Genomic DNA, 19,929 nt, shown 5'->3' with positions numbered 1-19,929 from the left:
TTTCTACCAAAAAGTTTGATAAAATTTTTACTGGGATTCTACTGAATATAGAAAAAAATAGAAAAATTTAAGAAAAGTTGACATTTTAACAATACTAAAGTGACATCAGCATCAAGGTGATATAAAATGTCCCTTCTTTTCGTTCCCCTTTTTAACAACTAAAAATCAATATCCATCACAAACAAGAAAATCTCTTTGGGAGTTGTGGAATCAGCACCATATTACCAGCAACCCAAGAAAAGTCTAACCCACCTGTGCAGCTGGTAGGCAGACACACCTCCGTATGGGCTGTGGAACCAGCAGAAGCCATTGAAACTGTCCCAACTCTTCATAGCTGCAACTAGGAAAACCTGGGGAATGCCAATGTGGTCCGACACCTGTGGATGAGAAAGGCTTTATAGAAGTCCAGCCATCTGGAAGGGAGATTCCAGCACACCACTGGAGAAAAGAAAAATACGAGTTTGAACACACTAGAGAGGATCCCGGTATACCAGTGCTGCCCCTGTACTGTATTGTACACATAACATTTTGGTTAAGGTGGTAGGCCTCCTATTAAGTGTTCTTAATAAAGCAATATTTCAATAAATAAATAAATAAAACTTCATTTTTTCACATGTGCAATACTTTGTATTAGTTATTTCATAATTTAGGCAAAAACAACCATCAAAACCTTTTGATAAAAGTTGTTTTTCTCTCAAATTTTGAAAAGTATACCAGGGGGTCATACTGACTGTTTTAAGGTAAATATGATTCTTTATGGGTTCAAGCGCTCCTACCCAAGTATGGGAAAAAAATTGATTTCTGCCAGAATCAAGAAAACTCAGAGAATGAGGATGTTGGAGGCAGTTTCAGGAGGTGACAAATCAAAAGGAATGAATCTCTAAGGACATATTGGAACCATATCCTCTTGTGAATTTACTGCTTATGCAATATTTGACTTGCCATTTGGCAAATATGAGAGGTCACTGGAAATGCAGTGACTTCACATTTTTAGGAAAGGTCACCCAAAACACACACATGTACGCCTATATATATATGGGTATTTAGTGAGAGAGAGAAGGAAGAAGAGAATTAAGTTTTTCATTTACCTTCAAGAAAGCATTCAGTGTGGTGACAGTGAGTATGACTCTCTGGTGTTATAAAGTTGACTTAATATACTTCAAAATTAATATATTGATATGTTTTGTGAACTTTATTTCTACCTTAGGTAAAATATAATTTTGCATTGAATTTTTTAACCTTGATTATATGTATATAAAATTTTTTTTCTAGGAAGTTTCTTCTCTCTTTTTCTCCTTTGGTGATTGATTTCAGGACATTTGAAAAAAAGAAAGAACAAGCAATGCTCTGAATGTATAACAGGAACAAGCTGTATTACCAACGGGCTCTACCTCCTCACTATGCAGTTTCTAACTTGAAATCAAACCTGACTGTTTCTCAAACCAATATGGGTAGAATGGTACTCTATTCACGATCTCTATGGGAAGTGGCAAGGAGTTTGAAAACATATTCAGTATTTATTAACTATTCAGTATTTATTAACAATGTATGTGGGGTATTTTGGAAAAATTCATTTATTTTAGTAATTCAAATAACATTCAAGGAATGTTTATGGTGTTTATAGTTATGAAAAAAGGCCAGTTTGGCAGACTTGCCCAGATTAGGTCCCTCACAGTCACCAATCCTAGTATCTTATAGAAATATCACTCTCCTTCACTCTCCCCCTCTCACCCCTACCTCTTACCTTCCTTCCTGCCTTCTCTCCTAGTCTTCCTCTACCGTCAAAACCTGAGAGCTTTGAATTGAGCTTTTTACAACCTTGGTCAAAACAACATACACAAATTTGTTTCTTAGAGAACAAATAATCCTAATAAGCCTTGCTGAGGTTCATATAGTGAATGAGAAACAATTTTTATTTTCATTTTTGATAAAAGATAACGGGCCATAGGCGGCTCTTAGGAATAGTGGGGTAAGTCAATTTAAATTTAATTTTAGCTGTTAATTAGAAAGTAGGAGGCTAACAAAGAGACTTATTAGGTTTCAGGAGTACTACTAATAGTATAATTAATTTTCATTTATTGAGCAGCAAATGTTTATGGAGCCAAGGACTGAGCAGGGTGCTGTATAGCTGCCTTGGTACCTAGTCATCCTTCTATTTGACTCTATCTAAAGCTTCAGTTTATCTATGGGATTTTAAGAGCAAGCACATAGGTCCTGAGTAGACCTGAAGTAGAAGGGAATGAGAAATGCATGGACAGTACAGGTAAGAGAGCAAGTATAAAGAGTTGGTACTGCTGAACTATCACTACATTGTAAGTCTCTTGAAGGCAGAGAACATGCCATTCCTTCATGTATCCCTCAGGCTAACCTTTTCCTTGTCGAATAAACATGTCAAGTTTAGAGCAGAAGACTGCAGCTGTGGAAACTACAGCCACATTTGGATATGATGGCTTCAAATAGAGGGTAGGGGAAAATAAAAGTCTGAAACTTTGAAAACATTACAAGGTTGCAAATGGAATACAGTGGAGCATTTCCAAGGTCAGGGTGGGAGCAGGATTATGCTAGTGCAGGCATCCCTTAGGAAAAATATCCATTAGGGAGAGGGGAAAAGTTGATGGAGATCTTTGCAGTAGGAATTGAGAGGAATCAGGACACCTAGAAGTTCAAAACAGAGCAATGGTCACTGATTAAGTTGTATGCATCATGTGTAGTATAGCGAGTGAACAAGAGTTATTTATTAGGTCATCTCTGAATCCAGGTACTTTAAGGCAATTATATAAAAATTTCTCTGTATTGTCATCATCTGAGTAACATTTAGTCTGCCATTCTGCGGGAATTAAAGGAAGTTCTTACATACAAAACAGACAGACTTCCCTGTTTTATTCACAGTTTCAAAAAAGACGATCATTCCAGGTATTAATTTTCTCTCCCTTTTCTGACAGATGGTGTATCAGTTTCCTAGAACTGCCAGAACAAAGTACCACAACTGGGTGGCTTAAAATAACAGAAAATTATTGTCTTACAGTTGGGGAGTCTATAAATCTAAAATCAAGGTGTCTGAAGGGCCATGTTCCCTCCGGAACATGTGGAGGAATCCTTCATTGCTGCTTCCTGGTTTCCGGCGGTTGTCCAGCAGACTCTTTTGCCCCTTGGCTCGCAGCTGAATAGCTTCAATCTCTGCCTTTATTGTCACACGGTATTCTCTCAGTGTGTCTCTGTCTTCACATGGCTGTCTTCTTAAAAGGAGACCACTCATACTGGACTAAGTGTTCACGCTACTCTTGTATTTCCTCATCTTAACTTAAATTATGTCTTTAATAACCCTATTTCTAAATGCAGTGACATTCGGAGGTATTGAGCTGAGGACCTGAACATATCTATTTTTCGGGTTGTCAGGGGGAAACCAACTCAAACCAAAACAGATGGTAAATGGTAGCTCTGACATCAAGGCTACAAGGGTAGGTTGATAAATAAAAGGTCCTCTGGGAAAATAGAATCATGTACAAAGCTGAATAAATTGCCAGAATAGCAGAAGTATTATAAAAACCTACTAATTGACAAAGTGATGAGAAACAAGGAGAACAATAGGACAAATAAGGTAATAAATGGAAAATCTATGAAGCAAATAGCAAGGCAGCTCAATATCATGACTTTATGTTATATCGTAACATTTACTACATGCAAAGTTTTTTATTCTCCTGTCAATTTGTTTAGATTATTATTAAAGTGAAGGTACAACATTTTGAAACTCAGGTAGAGATTTTGCAGACACTCATGACTAAGGCTAGAAACCTGGTTTGAGAAATGGGTTGGAAGGACAGACAATCCTGGGGAGGTGAGCAGACAGGACTACACTGCTGAGTCCATTATGATGGGGCACAATGTGGGGCTGGACTCCTGCCCTCCACCCGCCCCATGCCCCAGCTCCCCAGCCCTCTCCCTGTGACAGGCAGGCCTGAGAGTGTCCTTCCCGTGGTTTTGATCACACGGGAATCCACAGGTTCCAGACAGAAATCAAAGTCCTTCCTTGATGAGGGATCCTGGACTGGACATGCCCTTTTCTGGGCTTTGGTCTTCATCTGAGCACATGATGTACTCCACTGCAGGATTCTTTACACATCTGTCTCTCCCCTCACGATGTGGTGAGTTCTCTGAAGACAAGACCCTGTTGGATCTCATATACCAAGCACTGGATCCTCGGACCCAGCTTCTCCTGCCATCTGCCAACCTTGATCCCTCTGCGGCGAGTCCTTGTTCTCAGGCTCTCCTTAAACACAAACATCATGCAATAACTTTTTTCCTCTAATAGGTTGAAAATGTGGTGGCTACTTGTAACAATGTGTTTCATCCACATGTCTGGAAATTCATTTTGTTTCCTTGGAAAAAAAGCGGTGAACCCTGAAGCCAACATGAATATTGTAAGTTATTCATATCACTAATATTTAAAAAACACTTCCAAAGATATTGACACTATTGCTCTCATTAATCCTTTATGATTTATTATAAAGTCTGAAAGATTTCTTTACAAAGTACATGTTACCCCAACCAATAAGAAATTCTATTTTAAGAATCCAAAGTGGCCAAGTATACTCATGAAGCTAAATGTTTTGTCTTTTCTGCATTCAGAGTCAGATGATTTCCTACTGGGGTTACCGAAGTGAAATGCATGAAGTTATAACTGCAGATGGTTACATCCTTCAGCTCTATCGGATTCCTCATGGGAAGAATGATGCTAATCATTTGGGTAGGATTGGTGTGAGGGAAAAAAATGAGTGTCTCAAATCCTGAATCAAATACGTTCCAGTCAAAAATATTCTAATCATAAAACACTAGATTAAGTTACTCAAAAAAAACCTGAACCACCTTGGTCTCTGAGATTAAGCTGAGGGTCTGAGTGATAACCAGATTTACATTGGTTTCTCTGATGTGAAGCACACTGGCCCATGATTTTAGTTTGTCGTGCTGGGTGGAAACTCAGGGCCCCTGAATAGAAGACCTACTTAATTAACATAATGCTGAATTTCCTTAGAATATAATTTTTTCAATAGGTTTTTGAGGTTTAATTGGCATACAATCAACTGCACATATTTAAAGTGTACAATTTGACATGTTTTTTCATCTGAAAAACTGTCACCACAATTAAGATAACGTATTCAGAAATATTCACCTCACCAAGAAAACGTTTTTAATTCTATTCATATAAAAGCCTGTTTCTATCTTCATGTTTATCTGAGAATAAGGAGTGAGTTTATAAAGATTTTAACAATTATCTTCTTTAGGTCAGAGACCTGCTGTGCTTCTGCAGCATGGTTTCCTAGCATCGGCCACAAATTGGATTTCCAACCTACCCAGCAACAGCCTGGGCTTCCTCCTGGCGGATGCTGGATATGATGTGTGGCTGGGAAACAGCAGAGGAAATACCTGGGCCAGGAAAAATTTATACTATTCACCAGACTCAGCTGAATTCTGGGCTTTCAGGTAAAGAAAAGGGACGATTGAAAATAAATATTGAGTTAAAAAGCATGGGTATTCACTGCTTCCAGCCTAGCCTCATTTTAACAAATTACACTCCAAATAGGAGGAGAAGGATGTCATCTTCATTCTAATACATTTTTGGATTCTTCCTTACACCTCATTCCAAGGGTAGCCTTTCCTCCAAACTGTCTGTGATCCCAGTAACCATTGTTACGGGATTCCCTAAATATGCTTTTCCACAAGGAATGAGCGAAATGACTGAAGCAAGGAAATTTGCTGCCCCCAGCAGATTCTGAAGGAACATCCACAAGGATTACTAGAAGGTTAAACCCAGTTGGGGTTCATGAACAGCACCTGTCATCATCAGTATTCAAGTGGGGGTGGCGAAGACAATGAAATTCTGACACCATGGAGAGATTATCAAAGATTTCCTCTCACTGGCTCTCTTGTGCCTTATTCCTAGAAATTACTAATGGAAGTGGAGAAGAGAATTTGCCTGATGACGATGAGGTGCAAAGGTGCTCTTAGAAGTTCCAGGAAGTGAAAGAAGCTTGTGTGTCCCGAGTGTAGTGAGGAAGAGGGCGAGTGAGAGGAGAGGAGACTAGAGATGCTGACAAGGGCCAAATCAGGCCAGGCTGCATAGGTCTTGGTTAAGGCCTTGGAGCTCATTCTAAGTGTAATGAGAAGCTTCTGGAAAGTTTTCAACAGGGGAGTGGCATAGCCTGTTCTCGTTTTCAAAGGGTTTTTCTGGCTGATTTTTCTGTTCATATTACATGGCAGTGGAACACAACATACAAATGATTATTAAATCTGACATTCAGGTTCAAGGGTAGAAGTATTCCCCACCTACAGCTACTATTGTGTTTGGATTACATTGTAGCTGTGCTTCAGAAATGATGTGCTGTGCTTCAGAAATGATGTCAGCTGTTTATGAGAAGCCACCCCAAAGAGCCCCTGACACTCACTAACAGTCTATAAGCAACAATGCTTAGAGAATCTAGTTTTCTATTTTTCAAAGGAAACCTTACCTTAAATAGGTTGACTTATAGAAAGTAGAGCAAGGAAATGTATTCATTTTTATTTTGTCTTTTTTTCTTGCAGCTTTGATGAAATGGCTAAATATGACCTTGTATCCACAATCAACTTCATTTTAAGTAAAACTGGACAGGAGAAGCTACACTATGTTGGCCATTCCCAGGGCACCACCATTGGTAGGTAACAGCAGTTAGCAGGTAGTTTAGTTCATATAGACCCCTTTCCAGTGGTTATGCAGACATGCTGGTCATCATGCTAATTGCTTTCCATTCATTATATAATGTCTACAGCAACCCAATGATATAAGACCATTATTATTCCTACTGTATATATAGTGAAACTAAAGAGCAGGTAAATAAATAGTTTGTGTAAGGTAACACAGTTATTACGAATAGGGTAGCTCAGATACCAGGTCAGGAAATCTGACGCCCAAGCCAATGCTCTGAAACTTTGTACCACACAGGCTCTGGTCTCAGTTTATTCCATTCATTCAACCATATTTATGGGGCACCTATAATGTATCCTAAGAATACAGCAAAAATGAAATAGTTTAAAATCTCTGTCTTCCTACTACTTATACTCTAGCAGGAGAAGGTAGAGAAAATAATAAAAATTAAAAAGTAAAATACGTACTATGCTAGATAATGATAATACTATGAAGAGAAAAATAAATCAGGGGGTCAGATTAGGGAGCATCAGAGGGGTACACAGCAATTTTATACCAGGAACACCACCAAATACTTTCTAAGTAAACGTGAAGGAAGTCAGTGAGCCAAGCTCATACCTGGAAGACTGATATTTCAGGAGGAGGGAACAGATAGCCCAAAAGATCTGACGCTACAGCACACGCAGCACATTCAAGGAACAGCAATGGGGCTGTTCATTGTGTGGATGAATCAGATTGAGAGAGACAAAGATGAGTTGGGTGGGAGTGGTGAGGAGGGCCGACTGTTCAGGGCTTTTGAGGCTGTTGTAGGGATTTTTGCTTTCTCTCTGAGTGAAAAAGAAACCATAGAAAAGTTTGAGTAGAGGAGTTACATGATCTGACTTGTTAGCAGGATCCTTCCGGTTGTTGAAGGAAAACAGGGATGGAGCAGAGAAAGCGGTCACTGAACTCTTCCTGTAACCCAGGGGAGAGATGATAGTGACCCAGAAGAGGGGGTGGTAAAGATACCTGGTTAGGTTCTAGACGTATTTTCTATATATGGGGGGGGAGACCAGCAGAATTTGCTTATGTAATGGATATGGAGTGTAAGAGAAAGAGGAGTCAAGGATGACACCACGATTTATGGCCAGAGCACTGGGATGATGGAGATGCCATTAGCGAAGACGAGGGAGACAGTAAGAACAGCTGAGGTGGTGGGGAGAGCAGGGGCTCAGTTCTGGACCCAAGTGTTAGGTGCTATTGGAGATCCAAGTGGAACGTCAAGCAGTCAACTGTAGATACAAATCTGGAGTTTAGGAGGGAAGATTGGGCTGAAAATACAAAATGTGAATCATCAGTACATGAGACAGGATGTAATAAGCAAAGAATTGAGCTCAGACAGAAAAGAGGAGGGGTCCAAGCCCTAAGGCCTGGGCCACAATTGATTTGGAAGATGAGGACGAATCAAGTGAATAAACTGGAAAATAATGGTGACTGTGGTGTAAGGGAAGCCAGGAATGTCTAGTGTTCTGGAAGGCAAGTAGAGAAAGTATTATTAGGAAAATACTGCAGTCAACTGTGGAAGAGGCTTTGATCAATCGTGTGAAATGAAGTCTGAGGACTGACCCTTGGTTCTGGCAACCTAGAAGCTATAAGGGAACCTTTCTAATAGCAACTTTGGTGGAATGGTTGGGACAAAAGCATAATCAAGGAAATTTAAGAGACCATGAGAGAAACTGTAAAGGGAAGAGAAAGGATGAAAGCAGAAGGGGGAATAGGGGATTATATGGGAGAAATAATGGTGTATTTTTTATGTTGATCCTCACTGTCAGCCAGTGACATTACTTCCTACTACAATTCTAAACAATCCGAATGTCCATATATGGGCATATTCAGGAAAGTGGATGAAATACTTGGTAGAAGCCTGTGGAAGTTCTCTTCCCACTGCTTGTTCATCCTAAAGCTTGGATCCCACTGGTAGAATTTTAGACAGAAAAAAGGGTCAGTGAGGAAGAGCTTCCCAATGTTTCTGTCATTGTGTAATATGTTATGGGCCCAAGGAGATGAGGATTTGTGCTATTTTTTTTTTTTTTAATAAAAGCACTTTTAGAGGAAAGGGCAAAAAAGCAGGACTAGGCAGAGGGAGAAGTTGGGCAGTGATGCAGTCCCCAAAAGTCCTCAGCCAGCTCTGTATGACATGGCTCTTCAGAGTCTTCATCAGTGGGACTAGCTGGCTGGTCCTTTACCCATTTGTTGACCAGTCATTCAATGCAGGATGACCCAGGAAGGGACCTTGGGTTCTCTTGAGCAAATGCAAAATCAAAAGCCTCCCTGCAGCTTCAGCTGAATAAATGCCTTGGACTCGAAGAGAAATCAGGGCAATGAAGAACAGCAACAAAACACATGGTTAACCGTGGATTCAAATTCTTTGTTAAAAAGTGAGAAATCTTCTAGATTCCTAAAATTTACTCCTTTAGTTTCCCAAACTATCCAAAATTTAACCCTTTTGGATGGAAATCTACCTCAACTTATGACCGATGCCCATGCTTTTTTAAATAGAACATGTTGAACATAGCTTAACTTTTTTTCAACGATATAGGGCTATAAAATGATTGCATTTAGCTGAAATGCAACAATTTCCTTAGGAGTTATTGATATCAATAGAACTGCTTGTCCTGACACAAAATAACTCCAACCTACTAGTCTCTTGAGTATTTAAATTTTGTCTTTCTTTCATTTGAACTTCTTTTCATTCTTCTTTTTCACCACTGGATAGTTTGTCATTATGTCACCATACTCATAAATTTTGGGAAATTTTTTTCTGCCTTCTAATTTACATCTTCCAATCAATCTGCTGTGTACTTGAAAGTTAGATAAGTATCCTTGATAGAATTGTGTCTAAAGTGGGATTAAGTTTATTCTGAGAAGTCACCTGTCCTGACCCTATATGGACCCATGGACACCCACTCAGGCTCCTTGCGTGTGATTCTTGCTTACTCTGGGTGATCTGTTGGCTGATATCTGCAGAGTTAGGCAACCAGATAAAGAATCCCTTAATAAACAGAGTGCTCTTGGAAAGACCATTCTTCCTCCATTGGGATCAGGCTGGATATTATGTAACTGAGGCCATTGTGTAAGTTGGAAAAATTTTGTTTCAGGGCATTATTGAGTCTCGTCAATATGTCATTATTAACAGTAGGGAGAGATTGTCTTATGTAATTCAACTGTAAACAATTTAAGTTGAGGGCTTCCCTGGTGGCGCAGTGGTAGAGAGTCCACCTGCCGATGCAGGGGACACGGGTTCGTGCCCCGGTCTGGGAAGATCCCACATGCCGCGGAGCGGCTGGGCCTGTGAGCCATGGCCACTGAGCCTGCGCATCCGGAGCCTGTGCTCCACAACAGGAGAGGCCACAACAGTGAGAGGCCCACATACCGCAGAAAAAAAAAAAAAAAAGAATTTAAGTTGATAATTCTTTGATTAGAACCCAGTCTATTTATATGCTACTGTTCATGAAAACAATTAAAAGCAGACAGGCTGAGAATGTTTATTGTATATAGATGTTGGAATTATCTCGGCTTCTCATTTGTCAAGCATTTACCATGTGACTAGTTCCTGGTAAATACTTTACATGATTCACCTCAAGTACTTCCTAAACAACCCAAGGAAGCATTCATTATTACATGCATTTTTAGATGAGGAAACTAAGGCTCTTAGAGTTTAGGTGACTTTTCCAATGTCACAAAGTTAATAAATCACAGAACCAGGTTTCAGACTCTGTTTGGACACATTTCAAATTTGTGCTTTAACCTTTCCACGTATATACCCTACTCATATTAAATGTTAATTATCTCATTGTTACGAGATTAGATAATTTTAAACTGAACCAAACCTGTTGTAATATAACGTTTTTGTTACCACATGATTATTCTAAAGTAGGCCTATTTTCTAAAATCAGATAAAACAGTTTATTATAACTTTCAAAAAGTTCTACCCTCATGTTCCCAGAGAGAATCTATGAAAATAAAACAAATATACTAAAATCTGATCATTCTGTCGATTTCAGGTTGTCCCAGATGGCACCCGTAGTAAATCCAAAGTAATGTCACATTGTAAAGCACACACGCACACACACACCTTTCACCTTTTGTTGTTCTTTTTCAGGTTTTATCGCCTTTTCTACAAATCCCACGCTGGCTAAAAAAATCAAAGCCTTCTATGCATTAGCCCCAGTTGCCACAGTGAAGTATACCAAAACCCTGTTGAACAAACTTGCACTCATTCCTCCCTTCCTCTTCAAGGTATGTGATTCCCTTTAACTGGGTCTAAGATGTTAAATTGTTTGTGTATTTCAAAGTGATGGAAAGAGAACAAACACCTGGTGGACAATCATGTTTATATTCAAGGATGGAAATTAACATGTTTATATTATTTCTTGAATAGCACTGACCATGGTTGAATCCCCATTAGAGTTTATGAGATCCCCACCGATTTCTTTATTCTCGATTACGTTGTGCGGATTAGCAATGCCTGGGAGAGTTTTTGCTCCTTCCATGGATGTTTCTTTACCAAGCACCCACACAGGTCTTCAAGGCTGTGATTTCCCCCCCAAGACCAGGGAAAGGGAAATAAAAGCAAAAGAGTCAAATGAGAAGCCTAAACCACCTGGTCCAAGAAAAGTGGGAAGAAGAAGGATAGGAAAGAAAAGGAAGGAAAGGGAAAAGGAGAGAGAGGGGGAAGATAGCAATGGTGAAGTGAGGCAAGGACTCGGAGACCACTTATCATATATCCTTGGCTTTCCAAGCCTTTTCCTAAGAGTTCCTTCCTCTTTAAATGGGGATTTCATAGGGCAGTAGCATAGATTTCAATAAACTGTAAATATTATGGAGGCATACATGGTAGGGAATTAATAATCTTTCCTTTTTCCAGTGTTTAATCACTGACTTCTCCCACCCACCGAAACTAACACATACACACACATACACAGTCTCCTTTAGGAGAACAGTTTACCTCAGGCTACAAAATTTAATGATGCCATTTTCTTCTGTGGTTGAGTGCTATTCTTTTTTTTTTTTTCACTCAATTAACACGCATGCCTAAAATCTAAGAGATTTTACCTACAGACCAACTACATTTGTAAAGCTTTTACTCAAAATGTAAAATTGTGTGATGACCCTGAGTATGTTTACCGGTTGCATTGATTCAGAAATTGTTTGTTTCTTACTCATATTCAGATTTTCTGACAGGCAATGTAGAGAGAGGTTTTTAAAAAAGCATTAGACCTTAGGTCAGAGGCTTGAGGCTCAGATCAAGATTCTAGCTGTAATCCAGTTCTCACTAGACCAAGATCCTGACTATTCATTAGCCTTATGTTCTCACGTATAAAATGGGGATAACAGGGTACAAACTACCAGTTAAAAAATAAGTAAGTCACATGGATATAATGTATAGCACAAGGAATAGAGTTAATACTTTATAATAACTTTGTATGGGGTATAATTTTGAAAATATGGAGTCTCTATGTCGTATACCTGAAACTAACATAATATTGTAAGTCAAGTATACTTCAATAAATTAAATAAAATGGGGATAACAAAGTGTCTACTTATTTTAAGAACAATTAGGGTGTGTCCTTTCAATTTTTAAACTACCAAGCCTCTTTGTCTTCTTAAAGATTTTGCTGAAAATATGGCTTAGAAGTCACCATTTCCCCTCCTGATTTTTTTTTTATTTATTGCCGAAATCACACATCTTGGCACTTAATTATGATATTCTGCCATGTTGTTTTATGAGTTTATTCCCTAACTCCTATGACCCCAACTAGACTGTAACTCTGTGTCTTACCCAGCACCCAATGCAGTTCTCAATGCAGCAATTAATACTCAATACTCATACCTGCACTGTCCATTCCATATCTTTATTGTGGGGATTCAATGAGAGAGAGTATTTAAACCTCTTAAGACAACATATAGAAGTATGAAAATATAATGTCTATTCCCATTTGTACCAGTAAACAAGACAAATTAATGTCTTTTCTGCAGCTTGTTATTTGCAAATCTTTAATGATGCTTTTATTTTTCAGATTCTATTTGGTAACAAATTGTTCTACCCACACAATTTTTTGGAAAACTTTCTTGGTGCTGAAGTGTGCTCCCGTGAGATGCTGAATGTCGTTTGTAGGAATGCCTTGTTTGCCGTGACTGGATTTGATAAGAAAAATTTGAACATGGTTTGTATGCATTGAAATTTCTATTCTGAATATTTTGAGCAACCCTCATGATTACTTGTCTCATCATCAATTAGGAATGGTACTTTATTAGAACCAGGAGTCACTTCAGAATTCTGTCCATGATATGCAGATAAGCCCACGAGAAATCACAAGTCATTGCTCGCAGTTTTGTTGCCTCCACATTTCTTCCATCACCTCACTGTGCCCTGAAGTAAACAGCTTGTAGGAAAAACAAAACAAAACAAAAAACTCCCTACTCACTTCTGATCACCTGAATAATTGGTGTGACATTTAAATTCTGTTAGTGGAGGCATTGAACCAAGTTGTCAAGTTCCTCTGTAGGAAAAATATGTCTAGATATTGAATATTACTTTAAATATTTTTAATGCTGATAGTCATCTCCATAAACTTTCTAAAACTTGTTTCAGAGCATTTATGTAAGATCTTGTCCACACTCTTTACCTTCTATTTCATTTGCTTTGCACCAAGTGGATGCTTAAAAGCACATATGACAAAACGCGGTATCAGAAAGTAGTTAAGAATATGGATTCAGGGTAAAAGCCTAAATTCAAATCCTATCTTTGCAGCGCACTTGAACTCCTCCATCTTGATTTCCTTATCCATGAAATGAGTTGTTGTGAAGATTAAATGAGCTAACATATGTAAAGTATATAGAACATAGTACAAAGCAATGCTCATAGTATATCATGTTTTGCTCATAGTATATCATGTTTTGCTACTAATAGTATGATACACTGACACCTATTCGCCCTCAAAATTGTTTAGTTTTGTTATATACCCTCGAAATTAGCCCATATAATCACAGTTTGCAAGCCATAAAGTGATGTACAACTTTTTTGCTCGTATCCTGCCAGTAATGCTGCCCATAAAACTTGATCTAGATCAGAAAAAGTTAAGTCTTAGATGTTTGTGAGAAACTGAACATACATCTAAGTGCGCATGTGTGTGCTTGTGTGTTTGCTTTCTAGACTCGCTTAGATGTGTATCTAGGACATAATCCAGCAGGAACTTCAGTTCAAGACGCCCTCCACTGGAGTCAGGTATCATTTCAAGCTGCTCAAACTTTTTGTGGGCCTAAACCATTAACAATTTACCTAAAGCACAGTCTTAAAATATTCTGTCAAATGCTTCTAAAAGGGAATTGTTCTGGCACGTGACTACCAGATGAAAATATCTATCAATCCATGTGAATGAAAATCCTACAAAAAACAGGTGCTTTGGGTAACAAGAAATAAATGATGATTATGACTTGAAATTATGTCAAGCAAAGCTGCATTTAAACTTGAATAAATTGTTGCGGAGGATTAATAGTCTATTTTTGGAATGAGAAAAAATTTTTAACTAATATTTAAATTAAAAGTAAACTACTTGGAAAAGTTGGCATTTTATTATTTACATAGCCAAGTGACTTTTTAATTTCCTTGTGTCTTTAATTTCTCTACATTAGGCTGTTAAGTCTGGGAAATTCCAAGCTTTTGACTGGGGAACCCCAACTCAGAACATACTGCATTATAACCAGGTAAGCATCTTAAGTTGAGGTTATTTGCATTTTGAAAGACAAAGATATAAAAAGTTAAAGATGAAATTACGATAACTTTGCAGGTATTTTCCAAAGGAATGCTGTTGCCTAGACCTAGCCTTAAGGAAATTATAAAGTAGATGACTCTATCCTTTGAGTCTTTTTGTCATGTGGAACATCACACTGGTCTCTAATTCTTCCACTGAGCCTTCATGCTCCAGTGTCTGTGCTCATTCAAGCTGCCCTCAAAGTACCACACCACTGCAGTGAGAACCTTCTAGATCTTGTCACCCCTCGCTGCATTAGACAGATCTGCCCTGTATCCCAGACCCCCGGCATGCTGTCTTCTCCTTTCCAAAGTGCAACTAACTGTTATAATAAACCAATAACTTCTTTTTTTTTTTTTTGGCTGCTCTGCGAGGCTTACCAGATCTTAGTTCCCCGACCAGGGATCAAACCCAGGCTCCAGGCAGTGACAGTGCAGAGTCTTAACCACAGCACCGCCAGGGAATTCCCTAAACCAATAACTCTAACTGTTCATGGGATAGAGCTGGAATCTCTGGTCTTCTTAAACAATTTCCTATCCTTTGTTGATGGCCAGAGAAGTTTTCTCACCATATTCCCAGACATAAAAGAAGGATGGTATGCTTGCAGTTCAAGGCTGGAAATATTTTTCAGCAGACAAGAGCCTTGTACGCAGGTAGATATACTGAGCATTCCTCCTACTTGTAGTACAAAGAAGCCAGGCTTTGGAGTCCATCGTACCTGAAGTTAATATAAGTTGAGACAATAACTTTTCATCTCTCCACCCAGACTCAGGGAGTTATTGACAGTAATTAATGGGTAATGTCAGCTCAGGATAAACTCTCGGATTGTCACAGGCTAATTTTGAATGAGAGAATTGCTCTGTGTTTTTTTGGTAATTCTTTCCCCTTCTACTTCACCCCACGTCCAATTTTCCAACCAAGTAACAACCCTATTAATTTTTGTCTGCTTCAATGACTCAATATCTACAAGGGATTTATATCTTTTCACCACAATGTCTTTTGTGTGAAAAAGATGGCCCAGCCTCCTTGTTTTTACATCTCTGATGTCTTTAAAGAGGTTTTCTGAACACAATCAGATCAAACATTTGTTGTAAAGACTTTTCCCCCCAACCATCACAACCTCAAACCCCCCAGACACAGACTCTATCTTTATACTGGGCTCTAATAACAGTAATCAGAGACTCCGTCTTGAAGGGCCAAGTGGGGCATGAAACACCCACTCCCAATTCCATTCTCCCTTCAACCAAGCCAAACTCAGGATGGTTTCAACTGACTGAGGGAGTGACACTAATTTAAGAGCCAGAAGCTAGGTTCTGGAAAACACTTTGAATAGTGGAATATGAGTAAAGAAAAGTAGGTTTATTCTTATAGATATTCTCCACAATTTTCCCTTTTCTTCAACATATAAAGGAATATAGTAAAGTATTAAAATACTATGAAAAATTGCATATAATAAAATATTTTTCTTTGGTGAATTGGCTATTACATAAGGATAAAGAAAATATTCATATTAGAATTCTTGAGAATATCATCTTTAAAAACTAACAAAATTCTCTGTGAACTGTGGGAAAGTTAGCAGTGATTCTCTTGTCCCCTTGGCCTGCTTTATGAATCTCTTTAAAATCTTTGTGTGAATGGAGATTTTGTAGAAATAGGAAATGGGACCACTGATAGATTTTCTCAGAATTTGAACGTATATTTAGTAAAATCAGGCAAGTATTTAACAAATACAGCTCCTTAAATGAAATGATTACCTATGGAATGACTATACTGGCAGCCATACAAAGCCAAAATAAATGACTCAGGACATTTTGAGTAATTATTTGTATAGAAACTATCTATCACAGTTAAAATTCAGTCACATTCACTTCCTTCAGCTTGAGTCGAAATCTAAGTTTTTACTTTGTAAGAATTATTATCTAAAGCCCACCTATTCATGTGCTCACTTCGGCAGCACATATACTAAAGCCCACCTATTCAAAGCATGGTCCAGGACCAGCAGCCTCAGCATCGTCTGGGAATGCAGAATCTAGGCTCTTCCTCCAGATATACTGGATCAGATTCTTCATTTTATTAAGATCTCCTAGTGATTCACAGGGCCTTTAGAATTTGAGAAGCACTGATTTAAAACATTGCATCCACGTTCCTCTGTGGATAAAGGTAACTCTGAGCAATAATTGTTAAGATTTACTTATGAAACTGGGTCATGCCACTTGTGACAACGTGGATGGACCTTGAGGATATTATGCTACATGAAATAAGTTAGACACAGACAGATAACTATTGTATGATGTCACTTACATGTGGAATCTAAAAAAAAAAAAATTTAAAAACCTCATAGATACGGAAAACAGATTGGTGGGTGTCAGAGACGTGGGCAAAATGGGTAAAGGTGGTCAAAAAGTATGAACTTCCAGTTATAAAATAAGTACGACCTGGAGATGTAATGTACAGCATGGTGACTACAGATAATAATACCGTACTGTATATTTGAAAGTTGCCAAGAGAGTATATCTTCAAAGCTCTCATTGGGCTTCCCTGGTGGCGCAGTGGTTGATTGAGAGTCCGCGTGCCGATGCAGGGGACACGGGTTCGTGCCCCGGTCCGGGAAGATCCCGCATGTCGTGGAGCAGCTGAGCCCGTGAGCCATGGCCGCTGAGCCTGCGGGTCCGGAGCCTGTGCTCCGCAACGGGAGAGGCCACAACAGTGAGAGGCCCGCATACCGCCAAAAAAAAAAAAAGCTCTCATTACAAATATATATATAAAAAAACTACATGTGCTGGTAGATGTTAACTAGATTTATTGTGGTCATCATTTCACAATGTATACATGTATGGAATCATTGTAGTGCACCTGCAATTAGTATAATGCTATATATCAATTATATCTCAATTTTTAAAAAACTAGGTTAATGATATCTAATCTACCCACTGAGTAAGTATTGAGTTTCAAGTGCAGTTACTTATAAAAACTCTGATTCTTAAAACTCTGATTCTTTTCCTCTGGTGTTTTAGGCCACACCTCCCAACTACAATGTGACAGCCATGGATGTACCAATTGCAGTATGGAGTGGTGACCATGACCTGTTGGCTGACCCTCAGGATGTTGGTCTTTTGCTTCCAAAACTGTCTAATCTCATTTACCACAAGGAAATTCCTACTTACAATCACTTGGACTTTATCTGGGCAATGGATGCACCTCAAGAAGTTTACAATGAAATCATTTCTATGATGGCAGAAGATAAAAAGTAGTGCTGGATTTAAAGAATTATTCATGTACTTTTCCCAAAATGATTTCTTCTCTTCCACATAGTTTTCTGTACTGTTTTAAATGCAATGTTTCTTTCTGTAATTCTGACTTTCAAAATATATTAGCATCAACAAACTTTTCATTGGTCATTTTTAATTGAAAAGAATTTTTTTTAATTAGATTTTTTTCACTTGAAAATTTATCTAGAAACTCTTGAGAGAACACAGTCTTGGGGAGGTGAAACTTCCCTTCCAATCCTCCCATTCAGTTTATCTTCTAAACTCCAGGTAGATAATGAGCCATGAATCATGGGTGTTGCCAAAAGACAGTCTTGGGGTTGAGTATTGATACCTCGTATGCACACTTGAGATTGAGTAAATTGTTTTCTTCCTATTGTCTGTTGTTGCTAAAGCTCAGTCTCTCCATCTGTGCTATGGGGATATCACTTGCTCTTTTGCTTGTTAAACTCCATGAAAAGGCAAATTAGACTGTAAATTGAATTGAGGTCAGCTCACTTTCCCTTTCTAGGGAGAAAAGAACAAGGGTAGCTTAGGGAGCAACAGGCAACCCCCAGTTCAGGAAGGTGGGAGGTAAAGGATTTCTTAACCTCAACATTATTGACATTTTTGGACAGATAATTTTTTTATTGTCCTGGACATTGTAGGATATTTAGCATCATCTCTGGCTTCTACTTACCAGATGCCTTGAGTACGCACACCCCCCAAGCTGTGCCTCATATATACCTCTTAACTTGCACCGTCATACTGTTGCTCACATTCCCCTCCAAAATTCTTAATTTATTTTGGGTTTACAAGTATGTATCCATGCTCTGTGCATAACTCATAGGAAGACCAATATATCTGAACAGAGAACTGTGTTGTAATCTCAAGCCTACTAGATATAATACGATTCACATTTTTAAAAGTCAAGATATTCTAAAATTAAAAGATGTCTAAGCATTACCTAGTTTAACCCCATCATTTTCCAACTGAGGATATTAAAGTTCATAAAGGTTGAGCACCTTAATAAAGGATGTACAACTGGCATTGTTAAAATCCACACATTCTAGCCCAAGTACTCTTCTCTTTCTGCTGCACAAAGCTGATGTACATAGCTCTGTTGTACTTTCAAATTAAATATTTCTAGAGTTATCTGAAGGAGGCAATGGGGTGAGGTGGTGCTGAGGTTTTTCTAAAGCATTATTTGGAGTAATATTGGATATCTGAGTTCCTAGGCTCTACACAGATACCTAGTATGAGAAAAATGCCGGTTGAATGTGAGCTTTCTCTGCTAGTGTGAAAGAAAGTAGAAGTAGCTAGATAGATGTTAGAATGAGAAAGAAGGAATAGAGGTGAGAAGAAAAGTAAAGAATGGAAAATATTAGAAGGTATTGACATATACACACTAATATGTATAAAATAGGTAACTAATAAGAACCTGCTGTATAAAAATAAATAAATTAAATTAAATTAAAAAAAAAAAAGAAAAAAAGAAGGTACAGGAAGGGATTAGTGCTTTCAGATGCAAACCTCATCCTCATCTGCTTTGCTGTGTCTCAGTTGGTCATTGTTGTAACCCTACTCAAAGAGATCAGATTGCAAAAGCCATATATAATCTTAGCCAAACAGGGAAAAATGTTTAAGGCATACAAGGAGGATGCCACTTAGAATTTCCTTTTGAAAATAGCACGTAGGAAAGCAAATTAAAATATAGATGAGATGAAATGTCTGCTTAAATAACCCCACCCTAAGTAGTTTTCAGATGGGTTGCTCATAATAGCAGTGAATCCAAAACCTCATCAAGGATATTAAATTATAGCTGAAATAAACTGTAAAACAAGTCAAAGCATCATAACAAGGAGATGTCATAGTAAGCTCTACAGAAGTATGGATCTATGCTTCAACCTCAAAGGGTTGTTGTGAGGATTTCCATATTCATTTTGAACGGCTATGTATTGAATGGCTACTCTGTGCCAGGGAGTTTAATATAATTAGTGTATGATTCATGATAGCACTCAACCAATATGACCCATTATTACTTTTATAGCTCCAAGGCACTATCTATTAAGTTAATTTTGTTGTTCTTACATACCAGACAATCTTAGCTTCAAGCTGGACTAACCTACTAAGTGAGAAGTTCATAGAACAGTCAATATTAAGTGTATGATCTACTGAACAGCAGGTAATTTCTCTGCACACATAAAGCATTGAT

General features: G+C 38.3%; 1 protein-coding gene across 1 annotated transcript; it reads left to right on the top strand.

Moving 5' to 3' along the window:
• Positions 1–3,577: 3,577 nt before the first annotated feature.
• Positions 3,578–17,842, top strand: LOC101328759 (gastric triacylglycerol lipase). Its single transcript, XM_019939160.3, has 9 exons — positions 3,578–4,418; positions 4,627–4,744; positions 5,280–5,478; positions 6,577–6,686; positions 10,818–10,954; positions 12,736–12,882; positions 13,872–13,943; positions 14,351–14,422; positions 17,484–17,842. The coding sequence occupies exons 1-9, from the start codon at positions 4,317–4,319 to the stop codon at positions 17,718–17,720; spliced, it is 1,194 nt and encodes a 397-aa protein (XP_019794719.1). The 5' UTR covers positions 3,578–4,316; the 3' UTR covers positions 17,721–17,842.
• The last annotated feature ends 2,087 nt before the right edge of the window (positions 17,843–19,929 follow it).

This window comes from Tursiops truncatus, chromosome 16 (assembly GCF_011762595.2).
Source record: "Tursiops truncatus isolate mTurTru1 chromosome 16, mTurTru1.mat.Y, whole genome shotgun sequence".
Classification (NCBI taxonomy): Eukaryota; Metazoa; Chordata; class Mammalia; order Artiodactyla; family Delphinidae; genus Tursiops; species Tursiops truncatus.
The sequence above is the reverse complement of the archived record's forward strand: the minus strand, read 5'-3'. Positions and strand labels throughout refer to the sequence as shown.